Genomic DNA, 26043 nt, shown 5'->3' with positions numbered 1-26043 from the left:
CCCAGCCATCAAACTGAGAGGATTAAGAAAAGAGAACATGGTTTTGGTGTTGATACCTGAACTGTGAAACACCTTCCTCAAGACAGAAGCCAGTCAGAGAATAGCCCCTCAAGCTTCCCAACTTGAACAAGTCAGCATTAGCCCTACATTTGTATGTGGTGATCTACAGAAGTTTCCCTTACTTTGTATTTACTCTTAAAAAAAATAAAAAATAAAAATCCAACTTTACCAGACTCTTAGGAATTGCAACATGAGAAAACTTAAATTCTAATTAAAACAACATAGGATTAAAAGTACATTTTTAATCTCCAACTCTCAACAGAAGTTTTCAATGTATCACTCGTAAGTGAATAACTGACCTTAGTTAAAATTCACATCAGATTTCAAGGCTTACCCTTACTTGATCTACAAAGATACACAACTTTTTAAAAGCAATTTTTTTTCCCGATATTTTTAGCCAACCGAAGTCACTGGACTAATCTTCAAACATGAAATCTGTTCACAGAATGGTGGAAGAGCTTAACTGGTTTACTCCAGAAAGCGGTCTTTCATAAAAAACAAAAGCTAGACCTTCAGTTATGCTGATGTAATACTGCAAAGGTTACCCAAAGGTTCTCCCTTCCAAATTTCCTTTACCAAAACAAAACTCCAGGTGTCCCTCCTCTGACCGACCTCCAAGCCTGCCTTCCGCAGGAAGACCCTCCGCCACCTCCCAGCGCCCTCTGGGGTGCAGGGGCGGCCGGTGCAACCGAGCGACCCCAGGCCATATTGAACCGCCACCAATCAGCAGATCCAGATCTTCCTCCAGAAGGAGCCCAAACCTGAACAGACTGTAGCTAGTAACTCAGCACACTATAAACTCCTTCCTGGCAGAGGGACTCTCATACCTTAAGCAGGACGTTTCATCTGCCTGTAGGCCCATTTAGTTCCATGTCTGTCCATAGCCAACAGGACAGAAGGGTCAGAAGGCAGGGAGAGGAGCAGAGCAGATCAAACCACAGGACTGCCAGGGCCAGTGACAGAAGAGCTACGGGACCACGAAGAATTCCCATTTTTACTTACCCTTTAAAAGTGGAGGTGATCTGAAACATTGGATGGCGCTTAATCTAAACCAATGCAATAAGGTTAAACATCACCATTGAAGTTACTGTGATGCATGTGGAAAAGAGCTCTTGCTTCCAATTTTCCGACCTAAAACCCTAATTCCCTGCTCACTCCAGTTTCCCAAGGACTAAGTTATCACTTCATTCTCTCTTCTTTGTTAATGATCCTCATATAAGGAAGCTGAAGTTTTCCAAATGTGAATGTTTTAAGTGATACTGAGAAAGTGAGCAGAGCTTATTTAAGGATATTAAACTGATATGTTGATGGCTGCTATCAATCACTTCTCTCCATTACAAGACAATTACCGAAGCAGATGAAGCTCTTGGAAATTCCAGCATCTAGCTGACAGAGACACACACAATCTACGACACGTTTCTCTTCTAGTATGTTTTCTTAACTCCTCACACACACACACAAAAAACCACCACAAAACAAAAACCAGCAAAAAAACCCCAAACCCACCACCAAAACCCAATATTACAATTTTAGAAATTCACACCTACAATATTCTCCTAAATTTTCAAATTAATCAGAGAAGAAATGGTCACACTGTAGGCAGAGATCACACCGAGTTCAAAACCTCATCTCATTTGACAAAACATAGCACTCCAGTAACACAATCAAGAAGCGTAAGTAACCACCATAACATTTGCTTACTTTTAGAGATTCATTTGGTGAAAATAAGCAACCAAAGTGTTTAGGTTTCTGTAAAAGATACAACCTGTTTATGCTGGCACACAAGCTCCAGAAAACCTAATCTCTCCTATAATATTTGCCTGCAGCAAAACAACCAAGACAGGAACACCACAAATGAAAATGACAAATGAGGACTCTCAAATCATTCTAAATTTGAACCATAAGTGACAAAGAGCAATCTAATTAAAAAAAGTTCATAATGCTCTGATGTGCTAACATTATTTCATGATTTCACTAAGTCTAATGTACTTGCTCCCACCAACAAGAGCATGCACACTTTCAAGTGGTTTGTTGCCTGCAGCTATTTTCTACAGGAGACTGTAGTAGCATGTAATATTCAAGAGAAGCTGTCTACATTACTTTTTTTTAAAAATAATTCAGTTGCTGTTCATAAGTTATACTGAAACAAAATGAAACATAAGAGATCATTTAACTGACAATTCTATTTACACTCCTTCCAAGTAGAAATTATTTCATTCCACACATTTATGCCTTTAAAGACTTTTAACATGTAAAGCTGGAATACGATACATTTAAGGAATCTGAGTTAGATTAATGGCCAGCTAATTCAATACTCCTATTTTAAAAATGGAATGCCCTTCAAGTAGCACAATGCATTTTTAAACCAAGTATTTTAATAAGCCCTGAGCCTACTATTTTTTTGTAATTTCACAGAACCCATTTTTTTTTAAATATATTAAAATATCACAGCACCATTAATTTGAACCAACTTAGTCAAACCAATAATTTCAGCGTTTGGTTTGACATCAAGACATTACGTCAAAAGAAAAGATCTGTACATAAATTTTAAGCAGTCTTCTGAAAGATAAGTTTAACAAATCCTTACACCGGCTATTGACTTTACTCAGTATGATCTTCCTGAAACTGTGAATGAATGAAGAAGCTCCTAAAACACAACTCTGGCCTAAATACCTAACTTGGGAGATAGGTGAGCACTAGGAAAATTAAAGAGTCTCTCCCATCCCCCAGGTTCATGCCTGGTTTTTTCCGTTTGAATTCAAGCTTATACAACATCCAAGGTTTCATTTACCAAAGTTAACACAAAAAAAAAGCAAGAGAAATTCATGGATTTCTTTCACAGGTTGCATAAAACCCACCTGTAGATGACACCATAAAACATCAGTGGTTTAGGTAAGAAGGACCCCCATGAACCCCATCGGTTACAGAGCAATATCTGTTAGAAATAGGAATTAATTCATATTTTTCTCCTTTGTATAACTTTGAAGACTTCTTTACTGTTGTCTCTGTTTAATTAAACAGAACGGTATGGGGATGCCAACCCATCCAGTCCCAGTGTCGAAAGCCACAAAAAGAGGAAGGTTTATGCTAACAGCATGGCGGCTGCCTTCTCACACCCTGTTTCATTTTGTAACGAAACTGTTATCGTGGCGATACGGGAAAAGAAAGAGTCTCACCCAGCACAGAGCACCATACGAGATCTGTGGCACTGTGATTCTGCCACTGATCACTACCAAGATTTATCCGCAAAATGAAGAGTTGGGGATAATGAGGAAGTGATACCATGAAGACAGAGATTAATGTCTATCAATTGCACAATCACTCGTGGTATTTATTTACCTGCACATAACCAACCAGCCTGCACGTGGATATTTTGTGAGTCCTGGACAGTTCAACACCAGATGAACACTCCAGGAATAGTAAGTATGTGAATAAGTACTGGCTTTAGGGAAGAGAGAAAATGAAAAGGGGGAAAAGTTATTTCAAATGGCCAGGCATTATAAACGAGAAAAACCGTCAGTCACGAACTGAGACTGAATTGCCAAGAATTAGCAGTGAGACCTATGCTTGGGGAACCTCTTACTGTAGGAAACGCTAGAAACTTGAGTTTCTGGTCACTAAAACCAAAATTGAACATAACTCCCAGACAGCATAAAACCGGTCGTACAAGGGCGTCGAGGGAAGCGATCCAAAGCGCGTTTCCCTCTCCTCCCTTCCATCAAACCCCACCAGCGCGGAGCAGACGCGGAGCACACGGGGTGACCTCTGCGCCGCCGCCGCCTTTCCGAAACAGCCGCGCTCCCAACGCGCCCCGGGCAGCGCCCGCCCCGCGCCTCCGGCGGTACCGAACCGGTACCCTCCGGCCGGGCCGCGGAAGGAAGAACCCGCCGCCGCCACGGCCTCCCGCCCGGGCGCGGGCCAATGGGCGGCGGGCGGAGCCAGGCGGCAGCGGCGGAGCAGGCCCCGGCGGGGCCGCGTGTGACGCAGTTCGGTAACCCGCCCGCCCGCCCCCGGCGCGGTCCGCCGCGCCGGCACCGGCCCTCCTCGCCCCATCGGGGGAAACGGCAGCGCGGCCCGGGTTACCTCCGGGCGCTCCCGCTGCGGCCGGACGGGGCGGACGCTCCTCCCGGGGGGCGGCGAGGGAAGACGCGGGGTCACACCGGCGGATCAGGCGCCTAACGAGACCGGACACGCCAGGGTGTGGCTCCGGGGAGCACAGGGGAAGAGAGCACTGACCCAGCGCGGGCGGGTGAGGAGGCGGGGGGGGCGGCAGTGCTGCCCAGGCGGCCAAAAAGTAATTAAAAAAAAAAATAAATAAAATCCAACACCACCAAACAAACAAAAAACCCACCCAGAGTAACTACAGCGCGGGAGTCTGCGGCTATTGAAAGTTTGTGTTAACTCCGAACACCGCATCCCATGGGAAGACAACAACAGCAAGAGCCGAGTCGGGGCAGTGCAATAAATAAATAAAAAGCAGCGAAAGAGGGGACCGAGCGCCTTCGCTCCCCGTTCTCGGGGGTGAGAAATGGGGGGGGGGGGGGGGGGAGGAAAATAAAATTAGGACGGTCGGTCCCGGATTTCCACGGGACGGCCAGATTATACAACGCTACCAGCGATACAGGCGGGCACGGAGGGCGAACGGCGGGGGGCAGCGGTGCAGGCACCCACAGCCAGCACACCGGGCACCGGGGATGAGCCCGGGCAGGGGCGAAGGAACACCCGAAAAACAGGGCCTCGCCGCCCAGCCATCCGCCGCTCACTCCTCACTCCCCTGTCCCTCCAAGTCCCTCCACCACGGCTACAACTGTATCTTTTTTTTTTAATCCGTGTAGAGAAATTAAGTGCCCAGAAAAACAGAGAAACACCAGTAAAAGCTCTCCCTTCCTACCTGGGCAGGGTTCAGCTCAGTTCAGTGCGTGCCGAGGAGGAGGGGGCAGAGGAGCAACTATCTAAAACAAAAGTGGCGCCAAAACCCCCCAGTAAGAAGCGTTCTTCTTCCTCCTCCTCCCCCCCTCCCCCGGCAGGGCCGGCGAGAGCCCAGCGGGGTTCCTGCAACACGCGGCTCCCGGCATCGGGCGTCCCCGGCATAAGTTGGCAAGAGCCTTTTCTTTACCAAAAAAAAAAAAAAAAAAAAAAAAAAAAAGAAAATAAAGCAAGCCGAACGGAAACTGCCACAACTCTTCCTCTTAGCGGGCAGCCGCCGAGGAGCTCGCCCAAAGTCACTCGGAGGGGAAAAAATCGCCCCACAAAGGCCTTCCCCGAGCTGGTGGGGGGTCCCCAGCTTCTTCAGAGGAGGCAGCGAACGGGGGGGGGGGGGGGCGGGAAGGCGCAGGTCAGTCCCCACGTCCTCACTTGGGCCGGGGGAACTTGCTTTCACCAGCCCTTCGGCCCAGGCGCTCGGGAAGAGACGGCCGGAGTTGCTCCAGCCCGGCCGAGCCGGGGCAGCGAGACGGCGGAGAAGGATCCCCCGACCCTCGGCACTTCCCTCGGCGGGGAAGCCACCGGTAGCGGGCTGGCAGAAGAGCTAGGCTGCTGGGCGGCGGGAAGGAGGGGGAGCGCTACTTGGGGCGGGAGTCCCCTCTCCCCAACCTCCCCCGACACTCCACCCCGGGGCACCGCCAGCCGCCCCACCATTTTCTCCTGCGCGGCCCAGCGCTTCCCCCCCCCCCCCCCCCCCCGAGCGCGGCCCACTCAGTCCGCAGCCGCCCCGACCCCCCTTTCCCTCCCTCCCCACCCCCGAGCGGCCCGGCCCGGCTTGCCCACACACACACACAATGCCCGAGTCCTCCATCTTGCCAGCAGCCCCTGCTCGGCTCGGGAGAAGGGGGGAGGAGGAGAAGGTGGTTCTCCATTTTAGCTCGCCGAGCGCTGGGCCCGGCCTGCCCGCGGCCGGCTCTGGGGAGGAGAAACGGGGCTCCGGGCGGGCAGCGGGGGCCGCTTTCGGCGCCCTCTCGCTCTCTCACTCGCGCTCCCGCTCGCCTCCCCCCTCCCCGCCGAGGCGCGCTGGGAAGGGGGGGTGGGGAAGCGGGGGGCTGGAGTGTTTTCGCGGCTCGGCCCCGCCGTCCTCCATCTTGGCTGCGCGGAGTCCCTGTGGCCAGCCGGCCCAGCGCCCCGCGCCGTCCTCGCAGGCCCGGGGACCGCGGGCCCCGTCCCGGCCTCTCTCCGCAGCCACGCACCGCGATCCCGAGTCCCCCCTCCAAACTTCCAGAAGCTTCGCCGCCATTTTCTAACTTACCTTGCCCAGTGTCGGCGTAGGCAGCGAGGAGGCCCAGGCTCCCAGGTCCGCTCCTATATCCCCGGCCCGGCTGCCGGTTGCGCGCACGGCCCGGCCTGGCCCGGCGACTTGTCGGCGGAGGGGTGGGGGGGTTCGGGGAGGACGCGGGGCGCGGGCAGGTTATTTAATTTGGCGGCGGCGCTGGGGATTGTTTGGGGTGTTCGCTGCTCGGTGGCTGGCGAGCGAATGGAGGGCGCAGGCGCCACCTGGCGGCCAGCGGGCCCGCCTGGCTCTCCTGGGCGTGGGGCGACACCTGCCGGCCGCCCGCGGCAGGGCCGCGCCGAGACGGGTAAACAAGGTGCGGCGCATGCGCTCACTGCCCTCTTCCCCCCCCTCCACGGGCGGGCGGGGGGCCGCGGGAGCGCCTGAGGGGGAGTGGGGCCGGGCCGGGCGGTGCGGTGCGGGGCCGGCCCCCTCCGTGCGCGGCCGGTGGAGGAGGCCCAGCTGCTGGCTTCATTCTCGGAGCAGGATCGGGTAACCGAAGCGAGAGGGACGGCCTAAAAAGGAGAGAGCGAGCTTGGGTACGGCCCCGCCGCGGCCTGAGGGGGGCCCGGGGGACGCGCCCGGCCTCGCAGGGGCGCGGGGCCTGGTGTCCCTTCCCCTTGCCACGCAGAAGTGATTAGAAAATAATTGTTCAGCGGAGGCAAAGTTCAGTCTGTCTAGAAAGAACCCATTAGCCGCTTGCAGTTGCTCCTGGCTAACCGGTGCTCACAGCGAGGAGGCCGGCGAGGCGAGCCATGGGGCTCCCCGCCCAGCGTCCCCGCCAGCGCCAGGCCCCCGCAGCCTTTTCGAAGCCGGCCACAGCTGATCTGCCCTGCCTTCATTCAATTTGCGTTCAGGAAGCAAAGTTGTGTGCAAGGGAGGCTATGGTTTTGAAGATAAATTTACAGCTGCCTGCATGGGTGCAGGGTGCCTTATCTGGAGAACTGCAAGCTTGCGTGGCGATACAAACACAATGTTTGCTGGCACTGGTGGTATTTCTTGTGGTTAGGAGCATTCTTCTGAAACGTTTTCTGCCCATCGCTAAGTGCGTTCCCAGTTGAAATTGGCATTTGCTCCTTGGCTCTGAGTGCGATTCCTTTTTTCTCCCTGCATGAGGATTCATATGAACTGAAACGATCACATATAAGCAGTATAGAACACTTAACCAGATGATAGAAAATTTGTGATGCTTATTTTTCTAAACGCACAATTCAGTAGTTCTTCTACATTTTTTCTATGTATTGTGTAACGCTAAGCATATTACTCATGCTGAATAGTTGCACGTAAGCTTATAGTTAGATCAGTCAGCACAAGAATAGTTTTGTCCTGGTAATTAGTTTAATCATCCTCTTGTGTTTATCTACTTGTAATTTTGTGGAGAAGGTTAGCATAACTAAGCAGGCACTAAGCTGAGATACTCTGCTTAACAAAGACAGGACACTTCAGAGAAGAGTATCCATCAATTCCAGTCTTTTCAAAACTAGGATGAGGCATCGCAGAGCAAATGACACTTATAATGGAAACTGTGATCAGATAAGGAATGTTTAAAATAAAAACCGGTGTAATATGAGTTGATGTCACCTAGCAATTCCAGATATAATCTGTCAGTTGTACATGAGGCAGACCTAGAAAAATAAATTATATTCTATAGCTTGAATTCACCTTCAGAATGTTTTCTCACCTCCTGTCACAGTTAGGGAAAAAATAAGAAAATTACAAGAAGATTCCTTTTTAGGGAATACTTTAAAGTAGTATCCTGAATGCCTAGTCATAAAACTACATTCCAGGTTTCAGTTACAGGTACAGATGCTGATCTTTAATGTGAATCTGTTAATGTCTGTCTGGAAATTGTAGAAGAATCATGAATAAAAGATAACCTGTTAAAAAACAAAACAAAACAAAAACCCCAACACACCAAACCTCAAGTAAGTTTTAAACTTACTCATGGTCTATATGGTTAAATTACACACAGAAATAGATGGAAAGGAGCTGGATCCATTTGTGCCTTCCCCTTACAAAGTCAACTTCTGACAGCTGCCAGATAGACAACTTTTCCATGAAAATAAACTACACACTTCCAAAACTAACATTTTGCCTGCGCACGGAATTCCAGTAATGTATCCTTTGCTTGAGATACAATAGGGCTACTCATATTACAACTCAAATCCAGAACTTTGCAATATTATAGCAGTCCTCTGAGAGAGCTGGCAGAAGCACAACACCGAAGCGGCTTCAGAGTCAGCTGTGCATAAAATCCACATATTAGCGTGTGCGTCAGATATTTGGTCTATTCCCAAAACACTGTAGTTCACACTTGGGCTCAGAGCTGAGATGTTTTAGGTAAATGCGTTTAACAGAAGAAAACGTGACATCATTTTTAGGGTGTGTTTTTGAAGGAATGAGTGTGCAAGTGCTGACAATACCATGGCAGAGCGTTCAGCCCGTTTCTAAAGCTGACTCAGACCTTGGAAGCCCAGATTCACAGCACTTTGGGGTGTCCTGACTCACATGACAGGGTTTGCTTTTTTAAACTTGTGACAACAAAACATGGACACACTCTGGAGACCAGAGTCCAGGTGCAGCAGCACTTTAGGAACCGTTGGTCTCAAAGCCCACCTAAGAGGATTTTGCACTCTCCGGTTCATTTCCTCTCCGCCAGTTGTTCATTCAGCTGTTTGCCTGGCCGCTGCCGAAGCAAAACTGTTGCCTCATCAGAGAAGGGGGGAGGGACATTTGTTTTCTAAGGGACTGGTTTCATTTCTTTTTTTCCCCAAACCAGATCATTTCTCGGACGCTATTCAGAGAACAACTACATAAGCGATTCAGTCAGCACAACTGAAGGTGCGATGCACTCCTACAGAGGCTGGGAATATCTCTGCTCTGCTCCAGTGGCCAGAAGATGGGAGTTTCTTAAGCCAGCTGTGCCCTGGGAGGATCCCTAACACAGCACCACACTCACATCATGCAAATAACTGCCATAAACCAGTTTATATAGTGCCCAGCTAAGGAGCAAACACAACAATCTCTCAAATGGGGGATAGGAATAGAGGGGGCAGAAAAGTGGAACAAGTTTCTTAACCGTTGTATTTTTTGTCTTTATGGGAGACAAAACTGGCTCTCCGAAGAGCCTAACTTCTGCGTTTTCCATGCTTCTGGGACTGAGCCTCCCAGTTGGTACAAGAGGGAAGGCGAGGTGAAAAGCAGTTCCTCTGCTAGCACACCACTTTTTGTAAGCTAACAATTCCAGATGGGGATTCTACCATCTGTTCAGACTTTGTGAAGAAATAAAAGAACATCCTAAAGTTTCTGTATAGTTTTAGCACTCTGGCGTCCTTTCCAATACAATGAAAAAATGTAAAAGAAAAAAAATAGATATATTTTAAATTCTGACTTTTCTAGAATGGATTTGAATCTAATAGAAAAGAAGTTCTGAGGGAAACTGTAGGAGGAAGTATTCTACAGGTCTATGTCACCTTTCTCATAACAGCTACACTTTTAAGAGCTTCAAAGTCCACCATTTCTGATATTGAGCCCAATTCAGAGATGATTTAACAAAGACTTTGCAACAGGGACTTTTACTATGCTTGGTCCAAAGAGAGCCCTTGATCAGTCACCCAGTTAAGAAACTGAGCAAGCACAGGGTAGGTACCAATTCCATGTCTGAACTAATGGCCAAAGGTTCACCGCTAGAGAAGATCAGAATAAACTCAAGCTGCCAGATGGCTGATTCATTCTTCCAGGCAGGAGATTCATGCTCATGCTGCTTCCTTTTCTATGAGGGCAGCGGAATAGGAACCCCCTCTGCAATTCCATTTCCTCTTTTCTATTAAAAAAAAAAATAGCTACAATCCTTTACCATTCCTTTTATTTTTTTTTTTAAAGGACTTGCTTACAAAAATTAGAAAACAAACCAGAATTTCTATGCTGGATTCATTCCACGGTGAGGTGGTAACCTTGATGGCCCATATTAAATAAGCCACAGTCATATTTTTATCTGTTTAGTTTGGTACAGAGGGGAAAAGCAGTTTTCCCAATCAGATTTTGCTTCCCAGATTTTTAAAACTGGCTTAGTCACTCTAGGGAAATCTGCTCTAAATCTTTTTGGAGATGAGCTATTACATAAGAAACAAAAATAAAGACCAAAAAATGGGTTACTTTCCCATAATTTGCAGGAGAGATATTGCACATCAGTAGCTCCTTAGGCCTTTCCTGTGAATAATTTCTTCCTTTTGTGATTTGCATAAGTCTCCCTCGTACGCCCCTGTTTCTCGCCCGGTCCTCCCAGAACACCTAACTCAAATCTCAGTTTTCTTTGATTCAGTAAGTTTCTGCCTGCCGTGCCCCGAGAGCTGTAGAGGAGCACAGAAGCACAGTTTGTCCCGTGGCACTAAAAAGGAAGGAAGTTTTAACTCCCCTTCATTATCTGCTCTAGAAACGAATAGAACCCCAGGAAGTCGCAAATGCCTTCCTGCTAATTGCATTATCAGCAGCTTTACTCAGTCATTTGTGCCACTTGTTACCCGAAGCCCCGCACTCATTCCCCTGTTTGAGGTGGGGTGCTCTTGCTATGTCTCCTTCTTTGAGGTGAAAATCCTTTAGCCATGTTTTAAAGTTTTCATTAGCAAACCCTATAAAGGCCACACTAGTTATTGGTAGGAAATAATGAAATAACCTTTCTGCTCGTTTCACTCAAGAGGAGTCGCTTTCACTTGAGGCATCACTTCAACTTATGTACAGGAAAAGAGTAAATGGTGCCATTCAGGCCACCTCTCTTGGATGCGGGACATGATCTGCTCTACTTTCCAGATGTAGGGAGGTTTTGGGACACGCGACCGAGACACACTTGTGTCTGTAGCTAAGTCCAGGCAGAGGGATCAGGAATCAAGCACCATTTTGTGAGTCAGGCACCATGGCAGCGTGACAGCATCAGTGACAAAGTCTGTGGGAGAAGCACAGGAACCAGAGAAACATGTTTCAAATTGGGTAAGCTGGATAAGCGGAGGGGCACGGCCAAAGGCAGGGAACAACAGACTGTACGACAGAAAAAGGGCTGGGGTGAGAAGCAGACAAGAACTGAAATAAGATCAAGCGGCCCAAACAGCAGCGACGAGCACTAAGCAGGGGAAGCAGGTTTAGCTAAGCAACAGCTGAAAAACAGGGAAACTCCATGATGTGCAACTCACCCGGTAGGAACATAAAGCAGTTCTCAGCTGGTGGAATTTCCTAGGGCCTCCAGTGCCCTGCAGACTCTCACACGGAGCCAGGGGGCTGCCTGAAAAGGGGAGGAAGGAGGCTTGTGGTTAGGGTGGAACTGGGCCAGAAACTTCGTCATTCAGCTCAACTTCTGCCCAAGATGGTAGAGCAAAGCAATTATAAAGTCAAATACATTTGTGTTTAAGCTTTGAAGAAAATCCTCCATCAATCCTCCATCTCTTCTGTAGTTGCAGGCAAACACCAGGTTTGGATGACACCAGTGGATTGGCTTATCTTGGTCTTTTCCCCACAAACTACCGAGGCTAGAACTTCGAGGGTTCAAGTGGGAGTGTCTGCAATGGGAGGTTGTTACACGACATAAGGTCAAGGAACAGGTTGACTGTTTCAGATAATAAGCTTGCATGGTTTTCTAGGGCTGACCCACCACATTCCCAAGATCCTACATATATCCCTAATATGGTTTCCTTTGGTTTAGATTTCATCATTAACTAACTTCAAGGGTTCTTTCAGACAGTGCTGCTCCGAAGTCCCCTCTCCTTCCAGTCGGGCTCAAGGCCGTTCTTGCTGCCTTGACTGACAGAGTGGGAGGTGGAAGCAAAGCGAAGTGTGATCTTGTCATTAGCTGTGATTTAGATTTTTTCGAAGTGGCACAACACATAACAAGTAGCATGGAGTACAACAGTTTATGACATCTTGGTGGCTTGCACAGATGTTCAAAACCGTTAAGATAAAAATACTTCTTTTAGACTGTAACTTCCTTCAGCACGATTGTAGAAGTCCGGCAAAGCCTCAGCGCCAGCAGCTGTGACCAAAGTGATTCCCCTCCATGGCAAAGGGCACTCCTGGGACACTCACCATAAGCGCCAAGGACAGAGATTCCCAGCCCCGCTCCCCTGGGGCGTCCCTGACCTCCATTCTCCGTACTGCTGATTTCAGCTGGGAGCCCAGCAGAGGTGAAGATTCCAACCTGGAATATGGATCTTCCTTACACAAACCTGCAATGGCCAATTAAGCATTTACAAAGCAACTTCTAACAAAGTTAAAAAAGGGCTAAATTGTGATGCAGAAATAGGAGTCAAATGAGTGTAATTTTTGGTACATTCTATTTTGCAAAACACCAAAAGACACATTTGAAGCAACATTGATTTTTCTGGTGGCTTGCACCCTCCCAGCAGAGCTCCCGTACTGACACCGGTAACATCACATGGGTTGGTTAACGCAGGAAAGGGAGGTAAAGTCAATCCTGGGCTCAGAAGCCTCTCTGTTATGCAAGAGTTAAGAGACTACTGTAGCTGGAACCCACTTTTGAAAAGCTTGTATTTAGAAGATTAACTATTTGGCTTAAGCAATGACTCTCATCATACAGTGCAAAACTAAGTAACGTAAGAGAAATTGTGTCAAGAGTTTTACAGCAAGATCTAGCTTCCTAAGATCAAAAAGACATAACAAAAATAAATTTAAATGCTGTCTTGGTAATTTCTGGAAGTTAGATTAATTCATTCTCCCAAATTTGCAGGTGACCATATGCATTTCTACTAAAATTGGCTTTTCAGCAATTATTGTAATGATTCTCCCAGATGTTTTCACAGTGGGACTCCGCAAAAGCGTTTTTCATTTTTTTGATAGTAAACACCATTTTTCAATCTAAGAGCAAAACCCTAATGCAAGTATCTCTCCAATATATTTCCAGCAATTCTAACTTACCAAGCATTTTCTCTCAGCCATCATCAATAGCTGTCCAGGCTATAAATCTTTAAATTAATAATTATCCAAAGACAACCAAGTAGTTTTCACCCACCTTGAAATATTACATACTCACAATATAATTAATACATTCTTCCCCCCCCATTTTCCTTGGGGTTTTGTTTATCCAAGCCATTTGTAACTGAATATATACCGTCTTCTTTCCTGTCCAAGGAAAAAGCAAGTTCTTTTGATAAGCCGTATTCCCTGAATTGATGCCTACAGTTTTACTGTAATGTTGATGTCAGAACTGCTTAATAGGAATTCCTGCTTAAGAAAAAAAAATAAAAGATAAAATCTGAATTTCAGCAAAGGTTCTTTATTATCACAGGTCATTTGCCTCCTCACAGAAAGCCTCATTATAGTTATGGCCCACTAATTGCTGTACATCTGCATCAGTCCATCTCTTGAAGCAATGTGACACAGTGGCATTCACAAAGGTTGCAAGATACTTTCAACAGCCTGGATCAGTGTGAAGCCATGGCAGGGTCATGGGGGAGGAAAGATTTTCTTGATCAAATTTCCAATCTGCTCAGTAAAACTTATGCATGTAAAACACACCAAAAAAAAAAAAATAGTTAAGAGGGAGAGTATTCACTCACACTCCAGTTCCATGAGGAATGAAGGTGATCTCACTAGACTGGCTCGTCATTTGACTATAAGGAGAAGACAACCATCACCGTTCACAAAGCAGGTTGAGGAGCTGCTGCCAGTCCAGCCCTTCTGCAGAAGACAGGGATGAAAAGCCCCTGGGCCAGCAGTGGAAATGCTTCTCTAGCCCATGCTTTGGCATCCAGCCTTCTTGCTGATACAAGTCCATCGTGCACAAAGCGGAGGGTAAAGAACACGGCGTTAACAACTCACTGTTCGCATACTTACCGCTGTGGAAAAACACTGCAAGAGCCAGAAAAATCTCAAACTCCTCCTACACCCTGCACAGAGCCAACCTTCCCGTCGGACAGGCCTCACACATCATACGCTAGAACCTGCTCGCCTCGCCGGGCACAACAGACTCTGAGCACTTCCTAAATACTGTGGCAGCAAACGCCACCGCCCCGGTAACGCTGAATCCGGGCACGCAGCACTCCAGCTTGTTTCGCGTGAACACGGTAATCAGGTGTCTGCACTACCCTCCCACCCAGTTATAATTCAATTCTAACAACCCATTGTGTTGAAGTTTTTGTTCATTTCAATAAAAACAAACAGAAAAGCTAACTTTAAACTCCCCTGTGTTAGGTTAACAAAAATGCTTTGAAAACTTTGACAAACTATTTGTCCTGTAGCTTCAGGTTGCACAAACAGCTAATAAAAATAAACACTGGAGCATTGCAGTCAAAACTAACCAGGCAGTATTAATAGAAATCTTTAAATACTCTAATTTAAAAAAAAACCAAAGTATAATAATGGAAAATATTTTTATTGTGCTATGAGCTTTCTGTCAAGCCCCCAAAAAATTTTAAAAAGTACAGATAGCCAAATATCAGTAGAGATACAAGCTGCAGCAAGTAGAGTAAGTCAGTATTATGTTTTGAGGCAGTAAGGAAAAGCTAAATGCATAACAAAAAAAAATAGGAATTTATGGTTTTTTCTTCCTTTAGCCTTCTGTTCCTATATTAGCCATGCAAACCAGTTCCGGAACACGTTATTAAAAACCCTTGCAGATCTCCCACTTATCTAGAGCAGCCAACAGCCCTGCCGTTGCAAGTAAAATGGAAGTAAAAAAGATTTTACACAGAATCTACTGAAGAAAGTTACTGAATAATGATACTTGAATATATTCCATAGCTCTTCATTCCAGGTAACTTGCATAAAAATCAACTCCCAAGGCATCTCTGTCCTGCAACTACTCTCCCCTTCAAAGCACCTGCACTTCTACTCCATTTATTTGCATCCTTCTTTTCTATCTCTTTAAACAGCCCAGTATCTGTGTCCACGGAACTTCTCTGTTTCTTTAAGATACTGAAAATCAAAGTAATTTGACGAAACACATTCCTAATTCAAGCTGTCAAAATTTGATGACTATGCTAATTATTTTTTCACATTTAGTCTGAATAGAACTCTGATTATAGTTTTTTAAAAAACCTAAACCTACAGAGCAGTTTTGTCATCGCGCTAACAGGCTTTTAACCCTTTAATGTTCCTAAGTGATTAAAATTTGAATTGCCATTCTAGCTATAGCTTTTATAATGTTTACTAAAATGTTACAATAAGGTATACAGTATACCTTTTAAAAGTTAATAAGCTTTAACATGAAGCATTTATGCTATTTGCTTGCATATTATTTGGACAATTGGGCTATGTGTTTACTTTCCATTTCAGTTCAGAAGTTCAGTTTCTCTGTGACCTAGTTTACATACTACGCTTACATCCGAAATCATCTCCTTGCTAGGATTTAGTTTTGTACCAGTTCAAGTAAAATTTGGTCAATCTCTTTCCCAGAGAAGGATTTGTCAAGGTGGGTGGCGAGTTCTGCAGCCTGTACCTTGGATCCAGCACATCCAGAGTCTCTCTAGGTGAGGGTTAGGTAACAAACCATCTGCTGGAGCAAGTCAGCAGAACACGTTAACTAAACGAGCTATTTCAGGCAAGAAATACTGGCTCATAGGCAAACGCCCTCCTTGGATTTCCCTTGAAGAGTACAGAAAACCCTCCCCATAAGTGAAAACAGGAGCTAGAGAGAAGCCTGTCAGAATTGCCTGTCCGTATCTGTCCTGAAAAATCCCCATATGGATGAGTTATCTGAAACGCTAAACTCTTCACAAAAGCAAAAAAGGCAAAATAAAACATTTCTGTGCTAAATTCTTTATGAATTTCTAGTCATCACATATTCCTAAGAACCAAATCAAATGATCAAATTTATGACAAAAATTAGCAAAAGTAACATTTTAATTTTATAATTAACAAACGTTAATTTATACAAACAGTAGATTTTATTTCCTCTCCAATGAAATATATTTGTTATCCTTAATAACATTCAGGTCAAATTAATAACAGTTGAGTCACAAAACAAAAAACCAACAGAAAGCAACCTTCTGTTATGATTTTTTTTTTTTTTTTTGCATGTGCGAATCAAATGTGCTGATCAAGGAGCAACCAGGTTGCACTTTACTTTAAATACTCATAACATTACACCAGTGTATAATCACAGCACATAGTTATAAAAATAGAAAAAGTATACATTAAATGTCTGTGTATTGGATTTAAAACTTTTATCGTGTGAAAAACTATATTCTGTACATTCTAAATCTATTAGTGTGTAGGACCGAAAGACAAAAATATATACACAGAACATTAGCAGCTCCACAAAATAAGGAAGTCACATAATTCAGTAGAGTGATCATAAACCAGCTGTACTTAAATGCAATGCTACAATATGAACATTATGATTGGAAAATTAAGGATCAATCCAGTAAGAAATAGATTATGAATTTTAAGGTGACTCTCACTAGAAGAGATATTAACTTTTTAATTTAAATGCTGCAAACTGACAAGAAGAAAAGTGAAAGATTTCTAACATTACTGGTGAATTAAAAAAAAAAAAAAAAAACATTTTCAAGGAGATAGTTTAATTGTCTCTTATGAAAAAACAGGAACAGACAGAAGCACTACAAAGTATTAGCAGATAAATGAGTAAGGATAATGCTAAATGTTGAAAAAAAAAAAAACCACCGAAAAAAAAATCAAACAATGAAAACCTTTTTGCATAGGGGGGGCAATTTTAAAATGAGGTGGCTCCTTTTATGAAGAGGATAAGGTATTTAAAGTCTCCTTCATTTCTGCTAAGTTCTCTTTTAAGGAATGAAATTAATGTATATTTTATATACAGAGGTATTTTTGTGAAAAATGGATGGCTAAAACCAGTTTACCGAAGTCAATTTATACAACTAAACCAGAAAAAAAATAAATGGGGAGACAGGAATTATATATCAAAACAGACAAACTTACGAAACAGCAGTAGCAAACATAAGGTGAAATATGTCAGCAGCAGGTTTACATGTATTCTCTGAATTGTGTCACAACCAAAATTACAGAAATAAGGTAATATTTTCAATCTTACATAACATTTTTGAGAAGCTAAAATCTCAGATATACTATACATGTATACAATAATTTTTTTTAGTTCACTTATTTGCAAATTTTATATTGGGCCAGACTCTTTATACAACTGTATTTGCATAAACTTCAGTCATAAAGAGTCCTACCAAAGTGAAGCAAAGGAATGATCTATAAATAAAGCTTTGCATTATTTGGGCTTTCCCAACTCAGGTCTGTGAATTGCAGTTACAGAATATATATATTTGCCTTTCCGTATTGGTTTTTACATATGAAAAATTCACTTCAGGAAAAAAATTCTTAAGATGTTAAAATGTATGTAGAGTTTGACGGCAGAAAAATCTAAATACCGCCATATGATTACATGTCGGAATTAACTGCATTTTTTGCATTACATTACATGTATTTAAAGCCATAAAATAGGGAATGTTTGCATTTACAGTGCTGTGTATTTCACTAATACATGAAAATTTCCTGTCTTTTCATAATATTTGTACGACACAGAGGGCATTCATGAAGTGCTTCAGCACATCCCTTACAGGCAACGAGGTGACCACAGGGAATGAGGACGACTGATATGTCTTTAGCCATACAGATTTTACAGAGTTTTTCTTCCTGCAAGCGTCTCAACTTCTCTTCAGTACTGAGATCTAAGGAAAATAAACACATAAAAAGAAGTCAATACTTAGTACCACTGAATTAATCTTTTTGTTTTTTCTTTACACACAAGGACAAGGTTTTCTTCGTATGATTTAAAGGTCACACCTTTAAAAGGAAAAAAAAAAAATTAAAAGAGATGGAAACCAAGCTGCAGCATGGAACCCTTTCTTCCTGCCCACCTCTCTCTCCTCATGTCATTACATCTCCCAGGCCAATGCAAGCAGAGAATTCAGCTATCTGTATTTGCAAGACCTTGAAATATCTATAGAATTTAGGGTATACGTATTTCAGTTAGGACCTATTCTTTTTACAGGCAACTTTCCCAAAACTTGTACAGAAGGTGAAAGAAAGGCTCATTGATACTGGTTAAGTAATTTGGACTTTTTTTTTTTTTTCTCTACTAAAAGAGTTTCCCCAATTAAAAGAATGAGGATGTGATTTCCTTCCCTGCCCCTGTTTTTAAAATGCCCATACTTCAAAAGCTTAAAAATTTGTAATACAGAAAGAACCATTTTTGCATTGTACACGAGCTCTTTATCATTCCAGTATGCCTCATTTGAAAATGTACACTTCAAAAGCCGTCCCCTAGCACTCGGGGAAAGCTCTGCACAGCCAACCACAAAAATAACGTCCATCTTCATTGCAAATTCTTTTTTCCCTCATAACATCCATTAAAAATCTTATTAAAAGAGTGGGCTGGTAAGATCTCTGCCTATGGAGCTAACCAGATGGTCTTTTCCCTCTCTATGAATTCACCCATACGCTTCTTTGTAACTACAAGACTCCCGAGTTAGAAATCTTAGGTATGGCCTATTTGCAGAGTGTATCACAATGGCTTTCTGAGCGTAACTGGCACGTCCCAGTGTTGCTGGAACACAAATAATTGAAAAGAAACATCATCTAGAAGTACACTTTTTCTTATTGGGCAAGAGGCCCCCCATCTATAGTTCTTGCTTTTATTTTTAGATGTCCTTGTCACAATTTTGGCTTTTTAGTTAGCATGTATAACCTTTCCCAGAAGCATGCTAGACTATTATTTCAATATTATACACTTTTGAGGTATTAATACTACTTATGTTATAGATGATATTCAGAAAGATTGCTACACTCAAATATTTTAAAACCCTTGTTCAGCTTTTTTTTTTAATGTCCAAAACTCAATCTCTTGAATTTGAAGTTACAATACTGTAATGAATTTGAAGTTACAATACTGTAATGAATTTGAAGTTACAATACTGTAATGAATTTGAAGTTACAATACTGTAATGAATTTGAAGTTACAATACTGTAACTTGTATATTAAGACTTGGATCAGAGGGTAGAATAAACAGACAACAATAAGATATATTTCACAGACTAAAGAGCTGATATGAAAATACACACAGAGGTTTCGTAATTGAATTAGCTCATCTTGCTCAACTGGGATTTCATTTGGTTCTTCTTCCCTTGTATTTTCTTTCTGAGCACTTAAGTCTGCTACCAGATCCTCAACAGATGTGTGACTTTCTCCAGACATCTGCAATCTCTTTTCCATGGTGTTCCTAATCTCAGACAAACTGAAACCCATGTCTATGGCACTTTGTACCAAAGGATTCTGTAAGAGATCATCTAAAACAAGAAATTAAAAAACAAAACAACAAATGACAATTTAACAAGGATGAATCCGATTATTGGACAGTATTCACTATAGTACTCTAAGACACTGTTTCAAATATCTAGCCAAAGGAACTGTATTTCCAATTTGAGAATTTTGCTAGTTGTAAAAAGCTGCATTATCAAAACACCCAAAACTGCAGATTTGAGAATTCTTCCATCCTAGCTTTCCCAGTCTCCCTTCATCTATTTATAATAAACAAATCCTCCTAGATTTGCCATTCTAATCAACTACTTCAGCTTCTTAAATTGTAACTTCAGCTTCTTAAAATGTAATTTCCACTCTCAGAAACAAGCAGTGTGTGAGAGATTTGTGAAATAGGTTCTTTGTAACCATTCTTATCAGCCACAGCTATCGCTCCCTGTGAGGAAGCTGCTTGACTGTCTTCCTACTACCCCTTTAACTGCCCTGTCTTTTTAGTGCTTGCTATTTGTGAAAAACATTGCAGGAATGTGTAATACTGGAACACATAAGCTATATAAGCTTTCTCAGCTTCCTAGCCCTTGCCATTTAACAGACCAACTCTTCCTGCCTCATGAAAAGCAACAATGATTGTTTCATTTCAGTATTCTTTAACATCCATCCCACAGCACTCCTAATTCAATACTTGATGCATACTTACTAGCTATAAAAAGAAAGACTGCATCCTATACTTACTTCTTTCATGGTTTACAATCTTTACTTTACAATATTTATCCAACCATGCTGAGATTTCCCCTAAGAGAAATAACATTCATTCTGCAGTTCTTTAGAAGCAATGAAAAGTATCATCCAACAATTTGCCTGTCCTACTTTATTGAAAAATGTAATAGGGTTATTTTTAAAATTAACTATTTTCTTTACTATACATATAAATATGGATATTGCAAAACAGAGAGGGGTTGTTTGGTTTGGGGTTTTTTTTCTGAACAGATACCTTTAGGAAGTATTGTCCCTTCAGCAGCTTCTGTCTAAAAGTGAAATATAAAAAGACAAAATTACAATTCTGGAGAAGGTAGAAAGAAATGTATGCAGTTACAAGGCAGAAAATAGCTATTTGATCTCAGTTATTTTATTAACTAAAACTATTAAATTTGCTCTGAACAGCTACAAAGGGATCAGTGTTTTGTTTTGTCTTTCATATTGTTTTAATTTTTCATTTAAACCCATCTTTGCTATAATCACATGTACACAATTCTTAGCCTATTCAGGAATTCTAAAATAATATTTATAATAAGATTTATAAGTTTAACAATGCTCTACCAACAAGAAAAGAAAAAGGAACAAGGAAATTATTCATTGTAAACCTTACGTTCCCAGGCTGTAAGAAAACAATAGCACTTGTTCAGTGCCAAATATCCAACATATACAAGGTACCCTACCTGTGATCCATAACCCAACTAAGGAGAACTGTGAGATCTATGAACCCTGAATAACCAAACCAAAATATAGTTCCATGTCTTTCATTTTCTGCCAATGAAAGAAGCAGCAGGAGAACTAAATGATATGGAGATAATTAGAAGAGTAACTTCATATGAAAATTGTGTTACGGTTGTTTTCTATTTTAATAAAATGATATGTGATTAATAAGCAAGGCACTTACTGTTGAATCCCTACATCCATCTCTTAAGTGAACGTTATTTATGAATTCTATCCCCTTTTCCTTTCTCACAAATCTGCACCTATAAATGAGAATATTTAGTTATAACAAAACTGCATAAGCAGCAAACAAAAATTGACTACATAACTTTGGAAAGTTTTGATACATTTCTTACATCATACAGAATGCTTGCTTTTGAAATCTCTAAATGTTTAGTAAACATCAGTAACTTCATTTAAACATTTCTAAAAATATCTTAATCACTTCAGCAGTACTTAACTTTTTCACATTTTTCGAAAACTACAAAGCTAAACAGTTGTCGGCCATGATATCTGATGCCACAGGTTTATAAAAATAAAGACTCCCATGAAAAACAAACATGATGTTAAAATGTTGGTTCTTTTAGTGTTTTGCAATCCAAGAAAAGCAGTCACTGGTCAGACAGGTGCCTTACGTGCTTTCTTTCCCTGCTTTCCAACCAGTCCTAGCCACTGGGCAGAGCTCTTCCCTACCAGAAGATTTAGGGAATGCTGTAACTCCTCGACAACAGTTCTCTAGCTTCAGCAGTTACTTCACCTTCATGGTGTCCTGTTCATGGCCATAGAGAGCACACTGTGAGACTGATACACTGCCACTGAAGCTGATGTGCAAACAAAAACCCCATATATGAGAGTTAATAATATGAGAGGAAGTAATCAAATCTGACAGAACTTAAGCAACCTAAAACCAAACCCAGGTAAGGAGGAGTGAAATGTAGCAAGACAATGCATCTTAAACCATTCACTGCACCAAGCCAAAGACGTGGAATGGCATCTCTTTCAAGTGGAAGCAGCTAATAATTAAAAGCTGCCTGTAACACGACTGAAAAAAAGGATCAGCTAATGCATAAATACTTCCAACTTCCAGAGAGCCTTTCACCACAGAAGACAAATTTAGCAGTTTACGCATAAAAGACATTGATTTTTATCAATGTTACACAAGTAACTAAGTCTTTGTACTTGGACAACTTTTATCCACCTGTAAGAAACAATGAGTCATATACTATTCCTCCTTTCCTCAAGACAGATTTTTAGACAAAATTAGCAATCTTTCTAAAAACTACTTCTGGGTCTGGAATCCTCAATCCTTTAAAATTATGCAGAAGTATGTTTTGAATTCAATAGCACTACAGACTTCTTCAGGTTTGTTTGCACCATGACAGAAGTTTTGTCATTTTGTATCCTGACATAAGTTACAAACTTTGGCATATATGAAGCTATTAAAGTAACATTAGGAATGTAGCACTTGGATAATGAGGGGGAAAAAAATCACGATAGGTATTCACAGAGCTTCACAATTCTGCTAGCAGAGACATCAGTTAAATCCAGACACAGAAATCCTCACTTCCCTTTAATAATTCCTACAAACAAGCTGACATACAAACAACACTGACTTAAAGTTATTCAGAAGGTACAATTTCAGGACAACCTCTCAGACTGATCACCTCTAATGAGTTGGTTGTGCCCTCGACCTCTTGAGATTTAATTCTCTTTCCCACCCATTTTAGAGAACTCCCTCCTACCTCTCAAAGATGACATTAGGTTCATGTCCTCTTTTGAGACCTCCAATATAACATTAAAGCATATGTCGATGATCATAATAGCAGGACTACAGATGAAAAAAAAAATAAGGACCCCATGCAAAAAATTACTTAAAATCTTTTCTAATTATTGAAAAAGAAACCCTGGAAGACAACTGATATTCCTTTGGTGCCTACACGACAAAAATGAAGGAGGAGGAAGTGGAGGAGGGCACCTAAAAAATAAATTCTGTTCACTGATCTAAACAATGTTAAACCATAGCCAACCTTCTGAAACTTTTATTAGTATGCTCTGTCATTAAAAGATAATAAACTGTAAATAAGAATCAGGCATCCAACAAGAAACCAGTAAAAAAATACTTACCCAGGAAACCATTTGGCATGTTGATCCCATGGGTCTTCATTTTCCTGCCATTCTTGCAATCCTCCACCACAGTGGAAACACACAACATGATCACCATTATCTGAGGAAACACATGACAAGAAACTCACATACTTCTAGTAGGCATAATAGTAAGTTTTCAACTAAAATGTTACATTATTAAGAAAAAATATTTATTTTATTGATTAGAAATTGTAACTAAAAAGAACTCCATTTTCAAGGAGGACATAATACATATGATTTGAAACAAATGTTTATGAGAGACTTGAGCTTAAAAAATAAGTCACATGAAACATTCCTGAATTTTATTGTAACAAGTAATTATACAGATAAAAAGTGAAAGCTAAAAATAATCTATTATCAAATAGCTCAAGCCACTGGTAAACAAGCCATGAAGCAGTCTATCACAAAGAATTAAGGATGTTTACATGCCTCTTCAGTCCACCATTTCACCATTAAGATTCATGGGCTCCATACAGCAGTAGCATAACCGGCTGAGACGATGTTAGGAGAAATTACATTCTCTCTGTCTGTCTTAGCACTATGCCTACTTTAATCAAAGAGTGCGCCAGAAACTAGTTAGATACTGTGTTTACTGAAGTGAGAGGAGGTACGGATAGATTTTTCCTACAGAGCGAAATCATTCTCAGGCCACAGGAAACAGAGTATTCACAGAAGTCACTTGAACAGCCATTGGGACTGATAAACTGGTACCTGTTTAGTGCAGCTCCACAATACAGATCTCACTTGGCTGTGAGAAGCTGGGTACTTTTAGGAATCCAAGAAGAAATCAATAAAAACAGTTCTACTGGGTACAAATATTGCCCATATAACACTCATACAAGAATATATCAAAGCCACAAGTAAAACAAGTGGAATCAGATTTAAAAGTTCTTCTGAGAGCTACTAAGAGAGAAACCAATTAAGATGAGAGCAAGAAATTATCCCAGATAATCCCCTTTTCTTTGTGACCTAATAATAGCAACACTTTGTGTACAGCATCTCTCAGTGAAGATTTCAAAGAGCTTTAACAGCACTGTGCAATTCAATCTAATTGGGAAACCAGCGCACAAAGACATTGGGAGTCTTATCCAAGTCAAATATTACATGGCTATGAGTAAAAGCTCTTCCACTGGAGCCATTGTCTTCATAAAGCTTTTACATTAGGTAGTACCAGTATTTGCTAGTTTCGGTTGTCCAAATGCTATGATAACATGTGTTAACTAAATAAAATGGTACACAACCTGGATTGTCTTGTTCACAGGCTTCCGAATGGGCCACAAGCCCACTCCTTACACCTAAGCTAGATATCTGGAGGGCAGCACTTCATTTTTCAAAACATATTAACTTCAATAATTGTCATTGTGAAAGATGTAATATGAGGGTTTTAGCAGGCAAAGAAAACACACTTTAATGTTTTACTGCTAAATATGAATTTATGACCAAGTTTATACTTTGCTATTAAAAATACTTGATATAATGTATATAATTTTACACAAGAACTATGAAAAGTAGTTTACAGACTTAAGAAATTCTGGCGAAACATTCCATATTAGAATAAAAACAATGCTTATTTTCTTGTAACAAGACACTTATATAAAATTTCTTTGTAAAAGATATTAGCTATTTTAAGGTCTGGCTTACCTATGCTATAGAACCCAGCTTCAGCAAGCTGCTCCTTGTCAACAGGATATATCCAAGTTAAAAATGTTTGTAAACGTCTTCCATATTCTGCCATAGATGGATTCCTTGGATGCTGTGCATCTTTCAGACCACTTCTCCCAAGCTCAGTAGGAACAGATTCACTTGGAACATTTCCAACATCCCGGCCCAGGACAAAAAAGCATTTGGGAAAATGCCTCTTGTGTTCTGACCAAGCTCTGTCACTGGGTTCCCACTGTTTCAATTTTCCACCACAACAAAAACATGCCACTTGATCACCAACACCTGTATAATAGAATCCAGCATTAGCTAATTCCTTTGGTGTCAACTGGCCATTGAGGGGCCAGTTGTGAAAAGACTTTAATCTTGTCTCTTCACTGCACATAGCAGGGTTTTTAGGATACAAATTATCTGACATATCCACAACCTGCCTAGTTCTCAAAAGATAATCTGCCTCCAGATCAGATGGGTCGTCCAGAGCACACGGGAGGGCTGAATTGCTGGAACCATTTTCAGTTCTATGCTGGTAGTTCTGGGTGAGAGGATGTTTGTTATTTTCCAGAAAAGTAGATTCAGTAATAAATTTGCAATTTGGGGAAAGGTTTTTGTGTCTCTTAACTGCAGAATCCCCAGGTGCCCATCCTTCAATAGTTATATGGCAACTGAAGCACTTCACTTTGTCACTTTCTCCAGTATAAACAAAGCCAGCTCGGGCTAGTGCTGATGCTGAAACTGGACAGTCAAGTGGAAATCCAACAAAAGTTCCTAATCGGTAGTGTTCCTGTGCCCATTCCTGGTCATGGTCAGTGTCTGGAGTGGCACAAGCTTCCAAGTTATCTGGGCCATTACACGTCATCTCTTCATAAGTAGGGGTCTCCCTTCAGATTTCCTAAACAAAGAATAAATGGTTTAATTTCATAGAGAGAAGAACAGATTATACCCATATGCAAGTCTGGAAAATGGCTAAATTAAACTGGCTATCCTTTATGTACTGAAATAATGCCTCTTTCTCTTCCCTCCCATCTCACCCTTGCCTGCTTCCTCTGCCACGCAGAGGCAAACACCAAAACATTAAAACCAAAACAAAATAAAAAAAGCCATAAAGAAAGGCAGGAAGATCATGAAGTTTTATAGGCAAATAAAAATTTACCTGGAAAACACAGGTTTATATACTTAGAACTTTAAAAGCATGCTCTAC

General features: G+C 42.1%; 2 protein-coding genes across 3 annotated transcripts in view; both read right to left on the bottom strand.

Annotated features, from left to right (window-relative positions):
* The window catches only part of STAG2 (STAG2 cohesin complex component), an 80881-nt gene extending 74374 nt beyond the window's left edge, over positions 1–6507 (bottom strand). Inside the window, exon 1 of the mRNA XM_074147626.1 lies at positions 6299–6507. The gene's annotated coding sequence lies outside the window, so the exon portion shown is untranslated. The remainder of the gene's footprint in view (positions 1–6298) is intronic.
* Positions 6508–16067: 9560 nt separating this feature from the next.
* On the bottom strand, positions 16068–25734 carry XIAP (X-linked inhibitor of apoptosis). 2 transcript variants are annotated; one of them, XM_074147712.1, is made up of 6 exons: positions 24828–25728; positions 23166–23265; positions 21226–21304; positions 20560–20593; positions 19373–19597; positions 16147–17979 (listed from the first exon to the last, which is right to left on the bottom strand). In XM_074147712.1, exons 1-6 carry the CDS (start codon positions 25699–25701, stop codon positions 17786–17788), a joined length of 1506 nt encoding a protein of 501 aa, XP_074003813.1. In that variant the 5' UTR covers positions 25702–25728; the 3' UTR covers positions 16147–17785. The 2 variants fall into 2 exon arrangements, with proteins under 2 accessions (XP_074003814.1, XP_074003813.1); XM_074147713.1 differs by lacking the exon at positions 19373–19597 and having other exon boundaries at positions 16068–17979; positions 24828–25734.
* Positions 25735–26043: the final 309 nt, after the last annotated feature.

The sequence above is a fragment of the Numenius arquata genome, chromosome 5 (assembly GCF_964106895.1).
Source record: "Numenius arquata chromosome 5, bNumArq3.hap1.1, whole genome shotgun sequence".
Taxonomy (NCBI): Eukaryota; Metazoa; Chordata; class Aves; order Charadriiformes; family Scolopacidae; genus Numenius; species Numenius arquata.
This window is presented reverse-complemented; position numbering and strand designations above follow the sequence as displayed.